Here is a 21,587-nt window from a genome sequence, read left to right as displayed (position 1 = left end):
AAGATACTTAACAGAAGAGTTCTTTCTGTCCTCATTGGAGTTCTTCCCTTACATCCTTCTACAGTTAAATGATTTGGGCACATTGAATGGAGATGGAGACATCTGGCAGGAGAAATGGATAAAAACCATAAAATTTCCCTCTAGCACACTTAAATCATTGATCAGGCATAATGCTGGTTACCTGCTCTTTGCTGGCAGCAGGGACAGGGGTATGGCAGATGACTAACATGGCAGAGAGAAAGCATAGCTTTAGGAGTCCGATGAAAGTTGGGACAACTTGGCCATTTTCCAGCTGTGTGGTCTTAGGAAAGTTACTGCCCTCATTCACCCATTACATTCTGTCTTTCACCAAGTTCTGCTGCTGCTTTTGAGCTGTATCTTTAGAATATGCCTGTTTTGTTTTGGCTCATCTTCCAATATATTCGTCTAAATCATTACCATCTTCTCTTGCCTGGAGTTTGTAAGAATCTACTAACTTGTTTTCTTGTTTTCCACCATTCTCCCCTTTATTCTCCATTCAGCAGTTAGTGATCTTGCAAAGATGTAAATTAATCTTGTCATTCTGCTTAAAATCTTCCAAAGCCTTTCGATTGTTAAAACTTAAAACCCAAACTCCTAGCTCTGACCTGGAAGAGACCTTGCATAATCTGACTCCTGCCATATGTCTCAAGAGCAGGGTGTAGAGGGGAAGTTGGTGGGACAATATTATTTCTTAGGGAGCATTTGGATATGTGTGAAGGTGGGATTTTTTGTTGTTGTTAAATTATTGAGGGGGCACTAGTGGGATTTAAGGGGGTCTGGGCCAGGGTTGGTGAATGTCCTGTAATGTGTTCTTCAGCTCTGGGCTCATTATAATGCCCGATTCACAGTATGTGCTTAAGAAATACTTATTGTATGAAACCACATTCTTCCTGGACCTCAGTTTTGACATGTGATTTGGTAGAGAGCCTACTTCATAAGGTTGTGGTGAGATAGACATAACGTTTCGTAAAACACCTGGGACACAATAGCACTTAAAAAATGGTAGCTGGTGCTGGGCTTTCTTTGCTTAGAAGCAGCTATAAGTGCCCACCTAAAGTTTTCCCTAGGACGTTAGACCCCTTTGTTGGTGGGGTGGAGGGCTGGGTGCATCTTTTTACCTGAAGGTTAAACTGATAAAATCCTGGGTTTGACCTGAGTTGCCCTGGAGTCCAGACAGCTGCCGAAACTAAGGCACAGAGGGTGTCTGGTTCTCTTCCTTGACTCTGGGGCTCACCGAGGACTCTGACAGGCCCTGGAAAGCCTGGCCCCAGTGAGAAATTACCTCCTGCTGGAGACTAGGTGGGGGAGAATAGCTGAGACGGTTCGAAGGTAGTAGTCTCCCCGCCCTCAGAGCTTTGGGGAAAGGAGAAGCGCGGTTTCCTCCCGCCTCCTTCCCTCCCTTCTTCCCCCGCCCCTTCTGTTTCGCCAACCCCGAAGCTGCGCCTTTGCTGCGCCCTGCGAGGGCGGGAGCGTGCTGCACCGGGAGCGGGAGCTGGGGCGGCTGAGCTGCTGGGAGCCCGGCCCCAGCTGAGTAGAGCGGCGCGGGTGGAGCCAGGGCGTTGTGCGGCTGGCTGGGCGGGAGAGGTGCGGCTCTGCGACAAAAACAGTCGCCAGAGATGCCGGGGCCAGCTCCCCCCACCAGGTAATACTGGGCCCACCCTGGGGCGCGCCCAGTTGGGCGCTGCTGGGGAGGGGGAGGGGTCTCCGCCGGCTTCCGGGGAGTGGTGCCGCGCTGTCCGGTAGATTTAGGGTCTTTCCTTAAAGAGACCTTAAGTGAGAGAAGGGGCTGAACCCTCAGATGAGCCGGCCTACGGCTAGGCCAGCACCTGGAATCAGAGCTCTGGCTAGGGAAGGTTGTGAAGGAGAAGCTGGTTTTGGGGGGAACTGCTGTGTCTCAGGAGCCGTTCTCGTTTGCTAACATCCTTTTGCTTGGGGGTTAGGGTGATGTTTTCCTCTGTCTTGGCTTAGCTGCCGGCCTGCTGGGACCGTTGGGGGTTTTCTCTTGGTGCTGGGGAGGGGCATTATATTATAAGTGACCTGTTAAGAGGTGGAGTAAACCAGGAGATAGGAGACCTAAGGAAGCTGGTACCGTTCGGGCAGCCTCTGTGGGCCTCAGTTTCCTTATCTGTGCAGAATATCAAGATACTGATATTCTGTTTGTAACTCTGGCTTCCTCAGACTATCAAACGGCCTTTTGGAAAGGTGAGCTGGTTAAAGCCCTAGAATGGGCTGCAGAGATGTTCCCTTCAATAATGTAGGAGACAGGGGAACTTGAGAAGCAGACCTTTGTATCCTGTCCCCCAGCAGCCTTTTGGACGGCATCTTGCTGGTCTGCTGAGGACCCAGACACTTAATGGACAAGGCAGAGGTTGAAAATGCTGATTATTTTGTTGTTGAGTGTAGATATGTTGGGTGTAGGGAGTTGGGGTTGGAAAGAAACAGGTCAAGGCATGTTAATGATTTTTCTCTGAACTGGCCAATGATTTGATACTTGGGTGTAAAGCTGCTTTAAACTAGGCTATCTTCTCTGGAGCCCCCTCCTTACTCAGCCTAGTTAATGACAGACCTTGGGGGCTGTGTAATGTCTTACTCACTATAATTCTTTCCTTCTTATCATCTGGGACCAAGAAACACATGTTAGGCCTGATACTAACCTACCTTGATTATTTTGATCTCCTTCCTCCCCAGAGTTTTTCTGTGATTCCCCTCTTTGTCTTCTCCCCATTTTTCTACTTCTTACTCCTGATCATTTTTCCTTTTCCCTTATACCCATCTTTTCTCCCACCCTCCACTTTCTTCCTTCTTCCTGCTCTCCTCATACTTCCCTTTCTTATCCTTTCCCCTCCATAATTAGTTTTTCCTTCCCTCTCTCGGGTCCTTCTCCTCTTGGTTAGGCTTTCTTCTCTTTTCCTTTTAGAATTGTTGGTTAAGGGGCGCTTGGCTGGCTTAGTTGGTGGAACATGGGACTCGTGATCTCAGGGTTGTAAGTTTGAGCCCTGTGTTAGGTGTAGAGATTACTTAAAAATAAAATCTTAAAAAAGAAATACAGGAAATAGAATTGTTGGTTAAGCTTTCTCATTATTAATAGGTTTGTAGGAACCTTCGTTGGGGTGTTTGTGAGGTCCAAAAACTGTGTTTCCTACCTAACTCCCTTACTTTCAGCTTTCATCTACAAATTCTGTCTTCCCCAAGTGCCAGTCTCTTTCCTTACTTCCTCTGTGTCTTGCTTTGGGCCTGTCAGTAAGCAATCTTTCTTCCAGGATTTGACCCCCACTTCCTTTGCAGAGGGGAGGAGGCAGTGGAGGGCAGTAGGAGTAAGCAAGATGAGAAGTGGAGAGCTTGAAGACTAGAGTGAGAGAAGAGGAAGCTGGGCAGAGACCCAGACTGTCTTTTGTGAGACAAGTGACTAGGAACAAGAACTCTATGGCAGCTTTGAAGTGTTGCTTACCTGGAGGAAAAGAGGTGACTTGTGAGCCTATGGAAGAAGAGGGGAGAGTAGGGATGGGGTAGAGGGAGAGAAGGTGGAGGGATCTTTGGAGAAGAGGGTGGATGGGCAAGATAGGGTTATTTGGGAGTAGAGGTATAGGTGTGGTGGGAAAGACTACAGTATAGGAAAGAGGACCATATAGATTAATTTCTTTCCCTCTGAAGCCTGGCTTTTTGGACGGGTTTGTTTCCACTCAACTAACTTTTCTTGAGCAGTGTCCTCAAAGGGGAGAGTGAGAGAAGCAGAGATAAGAAGACAAATTGCTGTTTTCCTGGCACTCACTTTCCAGACTGTTACGTGGAATGCACATGTATACAAAAAGCATTGAATATGACATCCATCATCACACATTCTCTGGATCACCTGTTCTGTTAGTTATGGTGCCAGGTGCTGAGGATTCAAAGATGGAAGTTGGACTCAGTTGCTACCTTCCATTGCAAGTCAAGGAGTATGGGCATCTGTAACCTTATATGTCAAGTATATGTGATAGAAGCACAAGGGGCTGTGATAACACAGAAGGAGGAAATTTTTTAATCAGCAAGTCAGTGGCAGAGCTGGGGCCTAAATTCAAGTCTTCTCTAAAGGTGGGATCTGTTCTCTTATGCCATGTTCTCTTCTGACCCTGTGTATGCATATAGTGTACAGAGAGTTTTCTTATATTTTTCATCTATGTGGGGCTGGACTCAAGGTATTACTGAGATGAAAACAGAGCAGTTCCATGTGGTAGGTCACTGTGCCATGGCCAAACCCTCATTACCTTGGAAGGGAAACTGACTTGGTCCCTGTTAATTTCTCCTGGCTCTAGGCCACTTGGATGAGCTTCCTCTATAAGTCATTTACTCTCTTCGTCCTTTTCCACTCCCCTTTATTTTCTTAAATTCAATTTCTGGTAGGCTGTAGAGTCCAGATGGTGCTAGGCTAGGCATTTCACTTCCATTGGCCTCTGTAAAATAGGGATTTAACACCTCATAGGGTTGATGAAGATCAAATGAAATAATGAATGTGTGAAACTAATTTGTAAAGTGTGAAGTGCTCTACAGATGTTACTGTGGTTGTTCCTGAATACATTTGCAGCCGTGAAAAATGCTCAGATGCTGTAGCATAAAAGAAATGCCTAGGTGGCGCCTGGGTGGCTTAGTTGGTTAAGCGGCTGCCTTGGGTTCAGGTCATGATCCCAGGATCCTGGGATCCAGCCAAGCCTGCATGGCACTCCCTGCTCAGTGGGGAGTCTGCTTCTCCCTTTGTCTCTCCTCCTTGCTCTTGCTCTCTGTCTCTCTCAAATAAATAAAATTAGGGGCTCCTGGGTGGCTCAGTCATTAAGCGTCTGCCTTCGGCTCAGGTCCTTGGATCGAGCCCTGCATTGGACTCCCTGCTAAGCAGGAAGCCTGCTTCTCCCTCTCCCACTCCCCTTGCTTGTGTCTCCTCTCTCGCTATGTCTCTCTTTGTCAAATAAATAAATAAAATCTTAAAAAAATATATTTAATAATTAAAAAAAATGCCTAGGGTTGCTCACTGATCAATTTAAAACGAGCCTCAATCCTTAATAACAAAGGAAAAGGAGGGAGTTAGAACAAGGATGATTTAGAGACTGGTAATTGAACCTCATGCTAAAAACTGAGTTCAAGAGGTATAATGACTTCTTTTAGGTCAAACAAATAGTAGGTGGCAAGTATAACATTATTTTTGGTGGTACCTTGTGTTATAGCAAAGAAGAAAAGGAGGAAGGGGGACGGATTTAAAAGCATCCTGACCTCAGTTCAAATTTTGGTTCCACCACCTACTAGCTGCTTGGTTTTTTTTTTTTTTTTAAAGATTTTATTTATTTATTCATGAGAGACAGAGAGAGAGAGGCAGAGGGAGAAGCAGGCTCCCGAGAAACAGGGAGCCCGATGTGGGGCTCAATCCCAGGACTCTGGGATCATGACCTGAGCCGAAGGCAGACGCTTAACCATCTGAGCCACCCAGGCGCCCAGCTGCTTGGTTTTTAATCTTTCTAAACTTCATATATAAAATGGAATGTATTTACACCTACTTGGAAGAGTTATTATAAAGCTTAAAAATAATTATATAAAAATATATCTAGTAGGCACTGAAAGCTATTCTTAAAAAAAAAAAAACTCTTAAATTATCTTCTTAAGAAAGTTTTCCTTGACTCCTATGCTATTAAGGGCCCCTCTTTGGGATTCATGAAACACTCGTGTTTTTCCTCTCACCATTCACAGTGGCAGTTACCATGTCATACCGTCATTGTGGTTTATGAATCTGCCTATCCCATTAGTATGTGACTGTTTTGAGGCTAGAGACAGGGTCTAGTAAATCTTGGTGTCTACTGTTGCTGAGCCCTGTTTCGTTGCTAGGTATACACTGGTAAACACAAAAGACTTAGTTGCTTCTTTGTGAAGCTTACTGTTTATTGCTGGAGATGTATAATAAATAAGCAAATATGATTTATGATAGATGCTGTGAAAACCAAGAGTTTCATTTGTTCATTTTAGGTTTAGATACAAGAAATGCAGGCAGAATTGTCTAACAGATGGATTAGTCTGAAAGAGAGTTTTTGGGCTAAAGGTAGAAACTTGGGCATCATCAAAATATAGGTAATAAGTAAAGCTATAGGAATGGATGAGATCATCTAGATAAGAGTGTAGCATATGAGGAAAGGAGGTTTTTAACCTTTAACCTCAAGGATAGCTAGGAAGAGTCTGCAAAGGAGATAGGAGTACACAGAAAGCTAGAAGGAAAGCCAGGTGAATGTTGCAGAGTGATTGAGTGAGGTGAGGACAGAATAGTAACCATTTGATTTGGCAACATGGAGATGGTTGGTAACCTTGACAAGACTACTTTTGGTGAAATACAGGGTGTTACTTGGTGAACAGAAGGGGAGGAAGTGGAGAAAGTGTAAATAGACAATTCTTCTGAGAAGCTTTGCTATGAAGGGAAACAATGAAATGTGTTTTGAAGAAGATATTGGTGTCATGGGAGGGGTGTATGTGTGTCTTTGAATAGGAGACACTATAGCATGTTTATATTCACTCAGTATTCACAGGTCAGGCCAAAAATTTGGAGATCATCTTCATTTTCTTTTCTCTCACACTGTACATCCAATTTCTAAATAAGTCATTTGGCTCTACCTTCAAATATCTACCTTTGATGTACTACTCTCTACCTACTGCAGTCCAGTCAAACTACCATCAGTTCCCGCCTGGATTATTGTACTAGTTTCTTAATGGTCTCTTCACTTTTCCTTTGCTCCCCTGCAGTCTGTTTTCTGCAGCCAGAGTGGTCTATTTAAAACATAGATCACTACTCAAAATTCTTCAGTGTCTTCTCATGCATGATACAAAATCCAAACTTATTATTGTGGCATGTAAAGTCCTATATAATCTGACCTCTGGCTAATTTTAGTTTTCTACCATGTTTCTCCTTGTTCACTAAACTTTTGTCTTGCTGTCCTTTTTGCTATTCTACATGCCCAAAAATATTCTCTTCTAGGATATTTGTACTTATTGCTCCCTATGCTTAAAATGCTTCCAGATATTACTATGGTTAGTTGTCTCATTTCATTCAGGTCTTAAGTGTCTCTTCCTCAGAGAAGCCTGTCCTGATCATCTTGTCTTATATACCACCCATCCCTGGCTTCCCCTCCCCCCCATAGTCATATGTACTACTCTTTATTTTTCATTATGGACTTGACATTGTATATTTGCTCATTTCTTTGCTTCTCTTCGTTTCTCTTACTAGTCCATAAAATCCACAAACACAGGGACTTTGTTTTATTCAGCTAGATTAGTACTGGTACATTGTAGATGCTCAATAAATATATGTTGAATGACTGAATATATCTAAAAGAGAGAGGGAGAGGGAGTGGGGGAGAGAGATTGATTGATTGGTTGATTGGTTAATGTAGCTGAAAGAGATCATTCCAGGTGAGAGGGAGTGCAAGTGGAGGAGAAGAGGGAATGGCTTTTGATGGGAGTAGGAACACCTCCTTCATTGTAAATTGGTGGCGCAGGTGCAGGGCGGCATATAGATTTGGGAGTGGGAAGATGGAGTTCTGCAAAGATTTCTGTTTTCTCACAGGTGAGTTCATCAGTGAAGGGGAAGCGGTGAGTGGGAAGCCTAATTGAATGCCCATTTGAGGCAAGGTAATCATTTGCAGAAAGGTATTCATAATTTTCAAGTGAAAGCAGTCAATCAGGTAATGTTCTTTAGGACATTCAGCTACTTCAGCACAGAGACAGTTGGGAGAGAGTTAAGAGTTCAACTGTCCCAAAGCTGGGATTTTGCCAGTTGCATTTTGGAAAGGGAGAGAAGACAAGGGGGTTGATTGTTTTGTTTGTGTGTTGTTTTTTTTTTAAATCAGATTTGTTTAGATAAATCAGATTTGTTTAAAGTATGCATGTACAGGGGCGCCTGGGTGGCTCAGTTGTTAAGCGTCTGCCTTCGGCATGGGTCATGGTCCTGGGGTCCTGGGATCAAGCCCCAAATCGAGTCGGGCTCCCTGCTTGGCGGGGAGCTTGCTTCTCCCTCTCCCACTCCCCCTGCTTGTGCTCTCTCTCTCTGTCTCTCTCTCTCTCTGTCAAATAAATAAAAATAAAATCTTTAAAAAAAATAAAGTATACATGTACAGTGAAAGCCTGTTTTAAACTGTCTTATCATTCTACAAATTTTACTGAGAATCAGTTATCCATTGCTCGTAATTAATATCTTAAGTCTCAGTTCATTGGCCTCTACCCCAGCATTAACAGGCTCCTGTGGTAATATGACTGTGATATCATTGTGAACTTTCAGCACATTGTAGTGTATCTATTGGATAGTAAATTCTAATTCCCCTTACTTTTTTTTTATTGTGGTAAAATATGCATAACATAAAACTTATCATCTTAACTATTTAAATGTATGGGTTAGTGGCATTAAATACTTTAACATTAGTGTGCAACCATCAGCACCATTCATCTTATAACTGTTCATCTTATAAAGCTGAAACTCTGTGCCTATTAAATAACTCCTCATTCTCCCATCCCGCCATCCCCTGGCAGCCACCATTTTACTTTTTGTCTTTATGATTTTGACTACTCTAAGTACCTCATATTAGTGGAATCATATGGTATTTGTCTTAGCATAATGTTCTCAAGGTTCATCCATGTTGTAGCATATTACAGAATTTCTGTCCTTTTCTAATATTTGATTGTATGTGTATACTACATTTTGCTTATTTATTCACCTGTCAATGAATACTTGTATTGCTTCCACATTTTAGCTGTTGTGAATAATGCTGTTATGGACATGGGTGTGCAAATATCTCTTTGAGACCCTGTTTTCAATATTTTTGTGTATATCCAGAAGTGGAATTGCTGCATCATATGGTAATTCTATTTTTAATTTTTTGAGGAACTGCTATACTGTTTCCCACAGCGGCTGCACCATCTTACATTCCGACCAACAATGTGCAGGGTTCCAGTTTCTCCACATCCTCACCAACACTTCTTGGTTTCTCTTTTTTTGATAGTAGCCATCCTAATGGTGCAAGGTGTTATCTCATTGTAGTTTTGACTTGCATTTCCCTAATGGAACATCTTTTCATGTGCTTATTGGCCATTCATACATCTTTGAAGAAATGTCTATTCAAGTCCTTTGCCCATTTTTGAATTGAGTTTGTTTTTTTGTTGTTGAGTTTTAGAGGATTGATGGGTTATGATGTTTGAATGATTTTTGATGGACTATAGTTAAGGAAAAAGAGAAGTGAAGGCAGGAGGTACTAATGGATAGTGGATTAGAGCTCAAAATGAAGTATAAGAATTGTAGTAGAAGTTCTTGAGCAAGTGAGCTGCATGGATAGGAGGTTGTGTTGGAGTATATAGGATTCATTCCAGATATTGGAGTTGATACACATTTTGGTGATAAGGTCCAGGGTGTGATCATGGGAGTATTGGCCAGCTTGGACTGGAGGTCAGCAATTGAAATGGCCAGAGTGTTGGAAGGGTCATCATTGTTGGAAGGGTATAGGGGTCACCTAGAATGATAACTGGAGGGGTACAGAAGAGATGGTTCTAGGAACTAAAGCCTTTGAGTGAGGTGACCAGAAAGTGGGTCTTAGGCAGCAAGGAAGTGTGATAGCAACCACTGGAGGCTACTCAAAGGAAAGAGGTTTTTACAAGAAGAAGAAAGGAATGGTTTGGAAATAGCCCTGAAAATTAAGGACAGCACTGATAGGTTGAGTATGAGAGAGAAAAGAGCTTCCGGTTGAGAGGGCCGCTGGAGAAGTCTCTTCTTCAGGTGATAGCCAGGTTCCTTTTAAGAAAAGGAGGCAAGGGGAGTTAGCCTATGACAAATGGGAAGATCCAGAGGAAATAGTGAAAGGGATCCAGAGTCAGGAAGGGGGTGAAGAATTTGATGAGGTTAGAGGGCATACAGAAAAGGTTAGGGGACAAGATTTTGGGTGACTGAGGATGACTGAAGTAAATGAACACTGGAAGCTTGATTGACTTAGTCCTGAGTATCTTTTAGAGGAGAGAGAGCAGTCCATTTTCAAGCTGTGGTTCTTAACACTTCCAAGAGAAAATGTTCCTTTGAGAAGGCATGGGGTAGGGGCACTGTGGGGAAAATCACAGGATATGTTCAGGCAGAGATTGACTAGAAGGTCATCCATCCAGGAGACAGCTGAGTAGATTCCAGTGTTTCTTGGGTGGTTGAACCAGATGGCCTTATAGGTTCCTTCCAGCTCTCAGATTGTATGGGCCTTAGGTTTTAGTGATGATTTTCTTGGTTCAGGGCATCCATTGGGAAGTCTAATGGCTTAAATTTAAATTTTTCCCTTAATTGTTGGGAATAGCTTAATTGGGGCTGCAGGTCAGGAATTTCTCAATATGCTGGGGAGAGGATTATAAGACCTTTGGTACTGGTTTCTGCAAGTAACTCTAGTGGCTATCTGCAAGGGTGGTAGAAGTGAGGAAGATGTGTAGGTGTGATTGGGGAGGCGAGAGGAAGGTGAAGGTACAGGGCTAGCTGAAGTCTTGGACCCCAAATCTCTCTGCCTTTTCCATTTTACTTCTCTGCCTCCCATACTGTCTAATTCCAGGTACAGACCTTTGTTCATTCTGTCTCAAATTATAATTAGTGTAGAAAGAGTGTTTTTAAGAGAATCAGAATAATCAGAGTTCCATCATGTCCTCACTATTTCATTGACTGATCTTAGGTAAATTTCATACTCCTGTGGGTTTAGGTTCCCAGCTATAAAATAAAGGTTTGAAACTGGCTGATTTTTCAGGATCCTTCTAGCTCCTTTTTTTTTTTCTTTTTCTGTAAATCAGGCTGCTTTAGTCAGTGAAACTTTGCTAGTTACTTAGCGTTGCCGGGTCTGTGCTGGGTGGGACTTGGAGACATAGAGATTAATCAGACTCAGTTTTGTCCCTTGACTTGTTCATGGTCTGGTGGGGTTGATATGAAATATGGACACTGCTGCATAGAAGTATGTATAAACTGCTATTAAATTTTTGGGAAAAGATAGAAATAGGGGGCTTCTGTGAAGGTTTCTTAGAGAAAGTGAATCAAACTGGGTATTGAAGAATGAGTAGGAGTTTGTTTGGCAGACAAGTTGGGACATCTTAGGCAGAGAGAACAGTGTGGGCAAAGGCAGGGGCATGAAAGCATATTGAGCTGGAATGACTAAGTTTAAGGAATAGTAGAGATGAAACTGGAAAGATGTGTGGGGGATAAGAACAGATACTTATTGGACATCTATTTTGTGCCAGGCAGCATGCTAGGTACATATATATATATATATATATATATATATATATACACACACACACACACACATATATATATATTTATATATGCTTTTAAATTCTGTTAACCCAGGGCGCCTGGGTGACTCAGTCAGTTAAGTGTCTGCCTTTAGCTCAGGTCATGATCCTGGGGTCCTGGGATCCAGCCCCACCTCGGGCTCCCTGCTCAGTGGAAAGCCTGCTTCTCCCTCTCCCTGCCCCCACTCATGTTCTCTCTCTCTCATTACTTTCTCTCTCTCTCTCAAATAAATAAAATCTTTAAAAAAATAATTTCTCATAACTCTGTAAAGTAGTCTTATTTGTATTTTACATGAGGAAACAGGGCCAGAAATTAAAGTAGCTTTTCCAACAACCCAGAAACAGCCTCCAGTTTTCCTCCCTGCTACCTCAGTGGTTGCTTTCTTGCTGCTGAACCAGAGCAAGTGGTTGGAGGCTACATAGCGGGAATGCCTTTGCTGTGTCAGAAGGACATCCCTCAGCGAATTCAAGACTGCAGCATTCCGGGTTCCTGCCAAAGAAAACCTCTTGGCACAGTTTAATTAAAGATCAGATTCTCATAACCAGGTGTCAAGGGCATGCAATACTCCCCAGTTCTGGGTGGAGTGTTGGTCATGCCAGTCTCAGCTGCTTTGAGTTTTTGACTGACAAATGTGATTAATATGTGGAATAGGTTTTATTTTTTCTTCTTACTTTCCCTTCTTCATTTTAAATAGTGGACTGAGGGGTTGTTAAAGGTTATCTAGTCCATTCCTTTGCCTTTAGAGTGAACAGTGACCCGTGGTGTAGTAGAAAAGGAGGTGGTCCTGTAGTCACACAGACTTTATTTCAGATCCCTGCCTCTGCTGGCTCTGGGTGCCTGGCAGTGTCTCTGATATTTTGCTGCTTCTGACTTGCTCACTGTTTTATCCCCAGCGCCTAGCACAGCCTGGCATACAGTAGGTGATGAATAAATATTTGCATGCATGAATAAGAAAAATGATACCAACCAAATAGATTTCCAAGTTTTCTGTAAATTCCAAAGTGCTTTCTAATGTTAGTTGTTATTAAACTATCAATGCCAAATGATGGCTGAAATCCTATTTGTAAAGATAGTCCAGGAGGTTCTGTGGGGAAACTGTTATTTTAGAATTTGAGCAACTCTGTTAGACAGTTTATAGGACTCTCCAAAACTCCCATTGTGTGAGCTCAAGGCATCACAGAGCCCTCAGTGCAGACAGATGGCAGCTGATCCCCTCCTCCAGGCAACACCTCTTTTCTCATTGTCATCTCTCCACAGCCTTTTTAAATCAAGTGTCATCTTCTATTTTTAACATGAGACATTCATTGCGTGGATCTAGAAGTGCTTAGAAGGGACCATTTTTCTGACTAGTTCTGTATGTGTTATAGAACATAGAAGGCTCTCTGATCGCTGTGTCCTACTTTTTCATTTTTGTGTTGCATTCTGCCACACTGTACTATCACACATGTGATTCCTGTGGCCTAGGATGTATTTGCCCTTACCATTCTCCATCAAAATTGTCCGTTTATTTATTTATTTATTTATTGTCTGTTTTCTTTGGTCTAGGTACTAAACCAATGCCTGGACCTATTTTAGACCAATTAAATCAGAGCTCAACAGCGATGGTATTTGCCGCCCCCCCCCGCCCCAGCTTTTTATTAGGAGAAATTTCAAAAGTACAGCAAAGTTGAAAGAATTTTATAGTGAATGCCTGTATATCTACCACCTAGATTCTTCTACCATTAACATTTTCATATATTTGCTTTATCACATCCACTATAAATTATATATGGACATGCATATTATATCACACCCTTGTGTTCATCCATTAATCCATCTTATTTTTTAAAAATACATTTCAAAGTAAGTTGCATATATTAGTATACTGCCCCCTACGTACTTCAGCTGGTGTTTTAAAAAGCTCCTGGGGGGGTTCTAATAGTCCAAGTCAAAGACCACTAGTCTGACTTATTTATTCTTTAAACTCCTGCTTTTAACACCACCTCTTCTATGAAGCCTCACTGATCACCTAAATTCAATACCGTCTTTTCTTTTTTGTGTCTTCTGACATTTTACCACTTGTACTGCTCTACAGCACTTGGCCTGGCATTGTGGTTTTCCAGATCCTATGTATCTTGCTTACTAGACTGTGAGAATGTCTAGAGTTAGATCATATTCATTTATTTATCTCCGTCCCTAGTTTCTACCATGGCACCTTATATGTAAGTACTCAGTAAAAATTTATTGATATGAATTGTACTTAAATGAAGAACCTGCAATGATAGCAAAAGGTGTACATAACTTTCACATGGCTGATTTGAGGACCAAGAATTTATTTATCTTCTTTGGCACTTAGACTCATGGAAGACACTTAGTAAATATCAATCAAGTCCAGGCAAACATGTTTATATTGTTCTATTTTTGCCATTGGCTAGATTTGACTTACCTAAATCAAGAGTAGCAGAGTTCAGGTCAGAAAAGGTACAGAGGGAATAGAATTATCTCAGGTATATTTGGAAAATTCTTTGGCAGAGAGTCTGAAGATAGGGGTTCCAATCCCACCTTTAAATTGCTGTATGATCGTAAGCAATTTCTTTTTGTGTTTTGGACCTCAGTATTCCTACCCGTTATATGAGAGGGTCAGATTAGGTGACCTCTAAGTTTGCTTCTGGCTTTGATGTGTATCTTAAAATCTTTATCTTGGCCCTTTTTATATTAGTGGCTGTGGCATCCAGATATGATAAAGTGGAAAGAAGTAGCTGCTGGTATACACACTCCTTCCCTCAGTCCCTGTCCAGTTTCATTCTGTATGTAAAGCACCTTATACATAGTGGCTACTTGAAAAGTGTTTTCTTTTCCTTCTTTTTGCCCTAGCACTGTATCTTTATACTATTTACAGCAAAGGGGACATAAATCACTTCCATTCCTTGGTTGCCTCTTGACCAGTATCTTGTCTAGTGACCATAGAGTGGGAAACATCAAATTGCAGCTCATAGGTGAAGGGACTTTTATTAGAGTCATAACTAGTAAATAGCAGAGCCAGGACCTAAATCCAGATCTCTCGATTTTAGATCCAGTCATCTTTTTATTATATTGCCTTGCCGATGGCCTTTTTGAAACTTCACAGTGATCCTGCATTTATGATCAAGCCATTCAGTTGATTCATAATTAATACTTCAGTATAATTAGTTGCTCATAAATTATTAGGCTCCCTGTGCCTCTGGAGCATTGGTAAAATGTGGTCAGTGTGTCTTTCCTTCTGTCTGTTTTATCAGTTTGTTGTCTAGGTTGGATAGAGGGGTGCCATCTGAACTATCATTCTAAATGTTGGCTTTGAGCCTAGCTTTATACTGCAGCCTGTCAGAAGGAATTGGCTTGTCATCTTCCCAAATCTTTGACCTGCACAGACTGTGAGAAGATTTAAGATGTGTTTGGTCTCCTTACCTGAGAGTTGAGTATGTTTTTCCTTTCTCCTCTCAGGATTGATCTTTTGGACTTGTTTTCCTATAAAAGTTTACAATGGCATAGTTTTTAAAAATGTGCCAATTATTGTGCTGAATGTAGATGGACAAAATGACCAGGAGGGGATCTATGAAGTACACAGAGAGTAAAGAATTGTGGAGAAACCACAGGAGGGGACTTGTTGGAGGGCTGCAGGGAAACTGGAAAGTAGTATAGAAACATCAAGTCCAGGTAAGTTCAGAGGAAGGATTGGGAAAGTACAAAGTTGTGTTCTGTGAGTATAGTTGAAGATACTGACAATGTTTAGCATGAGAAAATAGATTTGGGGGGTTTTGAAAGATGATTTCAACTATCTAAATTTCAGTCTGGGGAAGAAGCAATAGACTTTTCTGAATAGCTGTGATATAGGATTTAGAACTAACAGACGTAGTGTTTGCTCATTTATTTGTTTACTTGTTCTTTATTCATTTGTTCAACAAAATCTTTATTGATTAGTCTGTGTCAGACCCGGCGTTGGGGATTGAGAAATAAATAAGACTGAACTTTGTTCTTGAGGCGTTCATAGTGTAAGCCTGGCAGAGGAGGGTGTGTGTGTGGGAGGGGGGGAGGCAAATGTATAAACAAATAATTGCGGTGCAGTGTGAAATAGATAGAACTTAATATTAAGTGAGAACTCTCTAAATGAAGTGACCAAAGGTAGAACAGGCTGACTTTTGAGACCGTAGATTCTCTAAAAATGGAAGTTTTCAAGCATAGGCTGGATGACCTAGGCTGGAATATGGTACAGAGGATTCAAGCATTGTATTCCAACAACAGATTTTAGGTTTTGATAATTTGGAATAATTTTTAAAGTGGAGGTCTACCCCTGAGAACTCTCCAAGTATGATTGAAAGAACTGAGAAATGAAGAAAAGCCGAAAGGGTGGTGAAGCCTTTCTTGGCACAGTCTTGGGCTGTGGTCCTGAAGGGGAGCTACATTCAATGAAGCTGTGGGCTGAAGGACCTAAGAGGCAAGGAAGGGCCTGCTTATTAGTCTGTCAGGTGGCTCTAAGGAGTATAATTTTGGAACCTGCAGTCCAGAGTAGGAAGTTACACTTGAGGACTTAGCCTGTGGAAATTCCCTTTGTGGGAGCTGAGGGACTTGAGTTGGGGCTGGGAAGAAAAGCAAAGGCAAACATGCAAAGTGAAACCAGAAAAAATGGGTAAAAAGCACACCACCCAGAGAGTTAATATAGTTTAATAGGATTCTTCTTGCTTACTTAATTTCTTTTGATCAAAAAGAGAAGTAAGGAGTAGTTGGTTTGGCAGAGGTAGGTTAGGATGAGTTACACAAAAGGTGAAGTTTGAATTTGGCCTGAAAGATAAGTAAGATTTTTATCAGTCAGAAGAGGGAGAAATCTTTGACAAGAAGCACTGGGGGTTTGGGAGGAGGGGTAAGAGACTACTTGGCAAATCAAGAGAACAGAGATTTCCAAGGTATAGTTTTAGTGTAGGCTGTGTCCAGGTGTGGTGGCTTAGTTGGTAAGGAACTTTAGCTTTTGTTCTGGGATGTCAGTGATGGATTTTAAAGTAGAGGAGTGCTGCATTTTAGATCACTGATGGCATGTGGAGGAAGAATTGAAGGGAAAAATGGATGCAGGGGGTCATTTAGTCCTGCATTTATTAGAAAATTGTAAAAAAGATTAATAGATTTTGTTCATAGCATTTAAATAATTGACATCTAAAGCAGTAGTATTCAAATCTGGCTGGCACTGGGATCACTGATTTTTAACGTTACAGAATTTTGGCCATAACCTAGTTGCACTAAATCAAAATTTATGGGAATCAAAACAGGGCATCTATATTTCTAAAAATCTCTTGGTGATTATTACATCGGTTTATTTATTTTTGATTAGAAACGTTAGTCTCTAAAGCACTATTGCGTTACTCAAAGGAGCTTATATTCTAAGTAGTCATGGCTAAAGATATAATTTCCATTGTAACCTGAAAGAATAATGAGAGACTTTATTAATTCTGTATATGTACATGCCTGCCCATTGTCAAGGACACTTACTTATTTAAAGTAATAACATCTGTCTTCATTGAAACTATTGGTACCATGTGATATGATTTTTTCCCCCTTTTTTAAAGTTTTTATTCCTTCTCTTTACCAGAAACATTGGAGATTACCAGTAAATTCAACACCATATATGACAGGATGGTTACCGCATTGACTATCATGTATTTAGAAAAAGATCAATTTTTAGAGGAAGAAGATACTGGAGAGATGATATAGGCCAAGGGTCAGCAAACTTTTCCTGTAAAGGAGAAGATAAATATTTTAGGTTTGTGGGCATATAGTCTCTGTTGCAACTACTCAACTTTGCCATTGGAATGTGAAAGATGCCATAGACAATATGTAAATGAACAGCTGTGTTCCAATAAAACTATTAACAAAACTGGCAGCTTTATGGACTCTTGATATAGTGATACAGTCCATTCTAGAGAGGGAACATTTTTCCTAAGGTTACAAAATTAGAGGTTGGGAAAGGGTCACTATGTGGAATGTTGTTAGCAGTTTTATTTAATGAATGAATAAATGGAACCCAAGTGGTTAAGGAATTTCTCTAAAGCTAGTAGTGACACTGGGATTCCTTCTTAGTTTAGCTGGGCCAAATTTCTACCTTTTGAACTACATCATGGTGGTTTTCTGTACTCTCCAATGTCTTAGGTAGAGAAAAAGAAGGACCTTGTCAATTTTCAGCAGTGCTTGGCTGAATATTGTTGATTGAATAAGATGGCGGTAGTTACGGTATGTGGTGGAAAGGTTTGACTGGGCCCTTGAAGATGGGTTGTATAATTTGGATTCTTTAAAATTTTTCAACATGTATTTCCTTTTGCATGAAAATAATAAAAGAGTTATGTTCTTCTCTCTGATTCCAGTAGCTGCTGGTGGTGGTGACAATGTCAAATAACGGCCTAGACATTCAAGACAAACCCCCAGCCCCTCCGATGAGAAACACCAGCACTATGATTGGAGCCGGCAGCAAAGATGCTGGAACCCTAAACCACGGTTCCAAACCTCTGCCTCCAAACCCAGAGGAAAAGAAAAAGAAGGACCGATTTTACCGATCCATCTTACCTGGAGATAAAAGTACAGTATTTCATTTCTTTCTCACCATTTGTATACTTAAAACAATTTTTTCTGGTAGCTTAGGTAAAAGGGCTGTCCTTTCCTTGACTTAATTTTCCTTTAATACCTTTTTCCCCCTTAAATACTTCCCTTGTCTGTCTTTCCTAAGGCAGCTGAAGTAAAATAGAAAATAGACTTATTTTTATACTTTATTAACTATTGCTGAGCAAAATTCTAAGAAAATAATTATGCTGTTGCTGGAGTTTGAACAACCTGAAGCCATATGTTTATAAGTTATAAAACTTTTATGAACTCACAAAATATAAGAAATACTGGAATGGCTTCATTTGGAAATGTTTTTTTCCAAGCTAGTGTCATTTTTGGAATGTCTTCTTTCTGGATTCTTGATTGCCTCTTCTTTATTCATATGTCCTCATCTCACATCTAGATTTGGAGATTAAATATCAGTAAGAAGGGCAAGTAATCGCTGGGAAAAAGAAGCAGGACTCAGTATGAGTTTACTAAGACTAGGTCATACTAGGTGGGCTCATTTTATTAATAAAACTTCTAGAAGAATAATCAGGATTTTAAAGATTTTATTTATTTATTTGAGGTGGGGGGGAGAGCATTGGCAGGGGAAAGGGGCAAAGGGAGAGGGAGAAGCAGGCTCCCTGCTGAGCAGGAAGCCTGATGCAGGGCTTAATCCCAGGACCCTGAGATCATGACCTGAGTCGAAGGCAGACACTTAACTGACTGAGCCACCCAGGTGCCCCGAATAATCAGGATTTTAACGGTGTATCTGATAAAGTCGCTGAAATCCTATGGACAAGATAGTGAAATAGAGGTTTGGGTGTCCACATTGATAAATGATTTTTGTTTGACTACCCAAATATTTATTTAAGTGGCCTTGATATGAGGTAAAATTCTCAGTCATGCTTGCAGGGCCTTTTCTTGTGGCATGTTGATGAAATTGGCTTTCTGTTTATAAATAGTTATCATGAGCTTCTGATTTAGATGGACCTGGTTCAAATCCTGGATTCATCACTTACCAGCTCTCTGACTTTAGATATGTCAGCTCCTTTGACTTTTAGTTTCCTATCTCTAGGAAAGGTTGGGATTTTCATATCTCTAAAATTGGGATAATATTTCACAGGGTTGTTGTGTGAAAATTACATGCAAATTTCCTAATTAAGTACTTTCCACACAGAAGGTACTTCATTTTAATGTGCTTTCTCTTTACTTCTTTATTGAATCTGAGAGGCATAGCTAGTAGACTATATGATAAAATCAGAATTAGGATTCTGAAATAGTAGGCCAGATATAACAAGCACAATGGTGAATTGCAGAAAATATCTTATATTGCAGAAAAATATAACTGCATGGTTATAGATCAGTGTAAGATAGTAGATGATGTATCTTTAACCAAATAAGGAACACAGAAAGAGGCAAATCAGGAGGGTTGGTAGTTGAAGAGAACAGGAAAGATTTTAAACACATTGCATTTGAGGTGAAAAGATAATTTTAGACACTTTGCATTTAAGATGTCTTGACACTGATGTCTAATAGGCAGTGATAATACATAGAGGAAATGATTGTTGAATAACTGAAATGAGAACTATTGAGAATTTTTATTATTTTGGGCTTGTATCTTTGTGTGTGCTTACTATCCCCTGTTCCACCTTCATAGTGAGTTCTTTTGGGGTCTAGTTAGAAGAGATATGGGTAAGTTGCTTAGTTTTCATTTTTTGGCTAACTCATTTATGTAGTAGCTGCCAACTTCCTAGATACAGGGGCTATGATCTAGGTGGTGTTACCCTGCCCTAGAATCTTCTCCCACATATATAGCCACTTTGTTTATCCCTCAGTTTAGGTGTGTGCTTATTTTTAACATTGTGCTTTATCAACCATAATTTTTAATCTCTGTAAGTAAGTATGTCTTCAGCCCAAGTTTCTACATGTAGTAAAGAGGACTCTTAAAATTAAAAAGTTGGAATTGTTCTTGCTGACTAGGAAGATAAGAAGAGTCCTGCTTCGTAGATACCATCAAAATTAAAAACTTTTGTGCTTTGAAGGACACCACCAAGAAAGTAAAAAGATAATCCACAGAATTGGAAAAAATTTTCTTAAATCATATATCTGATAAGGACTTGTATCACAAATATATAAAGAGCTATTACAACTCAACAATAAAAAGACAACTCAGTTACTCAATTAAAAAAATGGGTAAAAGATCCGAATAGACATTTCTCCAAAGAAAATATACCCATGGCCAATAAACACATGAAAAGATGCTCAAAATCATTAGCAAATCAAAAGCACAGTGAGATGTCACTTCACACCACTTCACACTAGGATGGCCGTAATAAAAAGATAATAACAAATGTTGACAAGGATGTGGAGAAATTGGAACGCTCATACACTGCTGGTGGGAAGGTAAAATGGTACAACCACTTAGAGAAGTCTGGCAGTTTCTCAAAAGATTAAGCATAGAGTTACCATGTGACCTAGAAATAGAAACATATGTCCACATAATACTTGCACATGAATGTTTATAGCAGCATTATTCATAATAGCCAAAAAGTAGAAATTACCCAGATATCCATCAACTGATGAATGGTTAAGTAAAATGTGGCATATCCATACAAAGAAATATTCTTTGGTAATAAAAAGAAATGAAGTTCTCATCCATGCTGCAACATGGGTGAACCTTGCAAACATTGGGTTAGTGAAGAAGTCAGACAAAAGGACCACATATTATATGATTCCATTTATATGAAATATCCAGGCAAATCCATAGGCAAAAAGCAGATGCATGGTTGCCTAGGGCTGTGGGAGGAGGTAGATGGGATTAGGGGGTATGGAGTTTCTTCATGGGGTGATGAAAAGATGAGGACCACAGGGGAAGGGAGAGAAAACTGAATGGGAAGAAATCAGAGAGAGAGAGAAACCGTGTGAGACTCTGGACTCCGGGAACGAAATTGGGGGTTACAGAAGGGAGGGGGTTGGGAGGATGGGGTAACAGGGTGATGGGTATTAAGGAGGGCTTGTGTTGGGATGAGCACTGAGCACTGGGAGTTATATGCAACTAATGAATCATTGAACACTACAACAAAAACTTATGATGTACTATATGTTGGCTAACTGAACATAATAAAAAAAAAGAAAAAGAAGAAAGAAAACCTTGAAAAAAAGAAAAGGAAAATGTTCTAAAATTGATTGTGGGGATGGTTGCCCAGCTCTGTGAATATATATAAAAAGTCACTGAATTGTGAACTATATGGATGAATTGTACAGTATGTGAATTATATCCTGTCTAAAACAGCAGATGGAAGCATAACCCTTAGGCATCATTGAGAACTAAAGGGATGATCTTATGTACTGAACGGGGAAGTGGGGGCCTGAATATCTGGGTTGTAGTCTTAGTTCTCTCATAAATTGGCTGTCCAGTTTGGGTCAATTATTTCTCTGTAGACTTAAGTGGCTTCATCTAAAAAACTAGTGAAACCAGTAGACATATAAGGTCTCTTATAGTTTCAAAATCCTATAATTATATAAATGATATTATAAAGATGAAATTGGATTGGGTTGTATACCTAGTGAAAAGAAACTAGGCCATTGCAAAGTACTTTAATCAGTGATAAAGCTGTATGTAGACCCAGAGGTTCTTGGACACCCTTCACTGAGTGATCCTAGGCCAAATCTGTTCTGAAAATAAATCTTA

General features: G+C 40.5%; 1 protein-coding gene across 4 annotated transcripts in view; it reads left to right on the top strand.

Annotated features, from left to right (window-relative positions):
* Positions 1-21,587, top strand: part of PAK1 (p21 (RAC1) activated kinase 1) — a 149,997-nt gene that overhangs the window by 58,194 nt on the left and 70,216 nt on the right. Inside the window, exons 1-2 of one of the 4 annotated variants that reach the window (XM_028115899.2) lie at positions 1,469-1,663; positions 17,677-17,887. In XM_028115899.2, the coding sequence (XP_027971700.1) occupies positions 17,698-17,887 (190 nt within the window). In that variant the 5' untranslated portion in view covers positions 1,469-1,663; positions 17,677-17,697. Of the gene's footprint in view, positions 1-1,468; positions 1,664-17,676; positions 17,888-21,587 lie in introns of those variants that run through there. The other 3 variants (XM_028115897.2, XM_028115896.2, XM_028115898.2) reach the window with 3 other exon arrangements.

The sequence above is a fragment of the Eumetopias jubatus genome, unplaced genomic scaffold, assembly GCF_037043125.1.
Source record: "Eumetopias jubatus isolate StellerSeaLion01/CBP00866 unplaced genomic scaffold, mEumJub1_p1.0 scaffold_13, whole genome shotgun sequence".
Taxonomy (NCBI): domain Eukaryota; kingdom Metazoa; phylum Chordata; class Mammalia; order Carnivora; family Otariidae; genus Eumetopias; species Eumetopias jubatus.
Note: the sequence above shows the minus strand (reverse complement) of the source record. Positions and strands in the feature narration are given on the sequence as shown.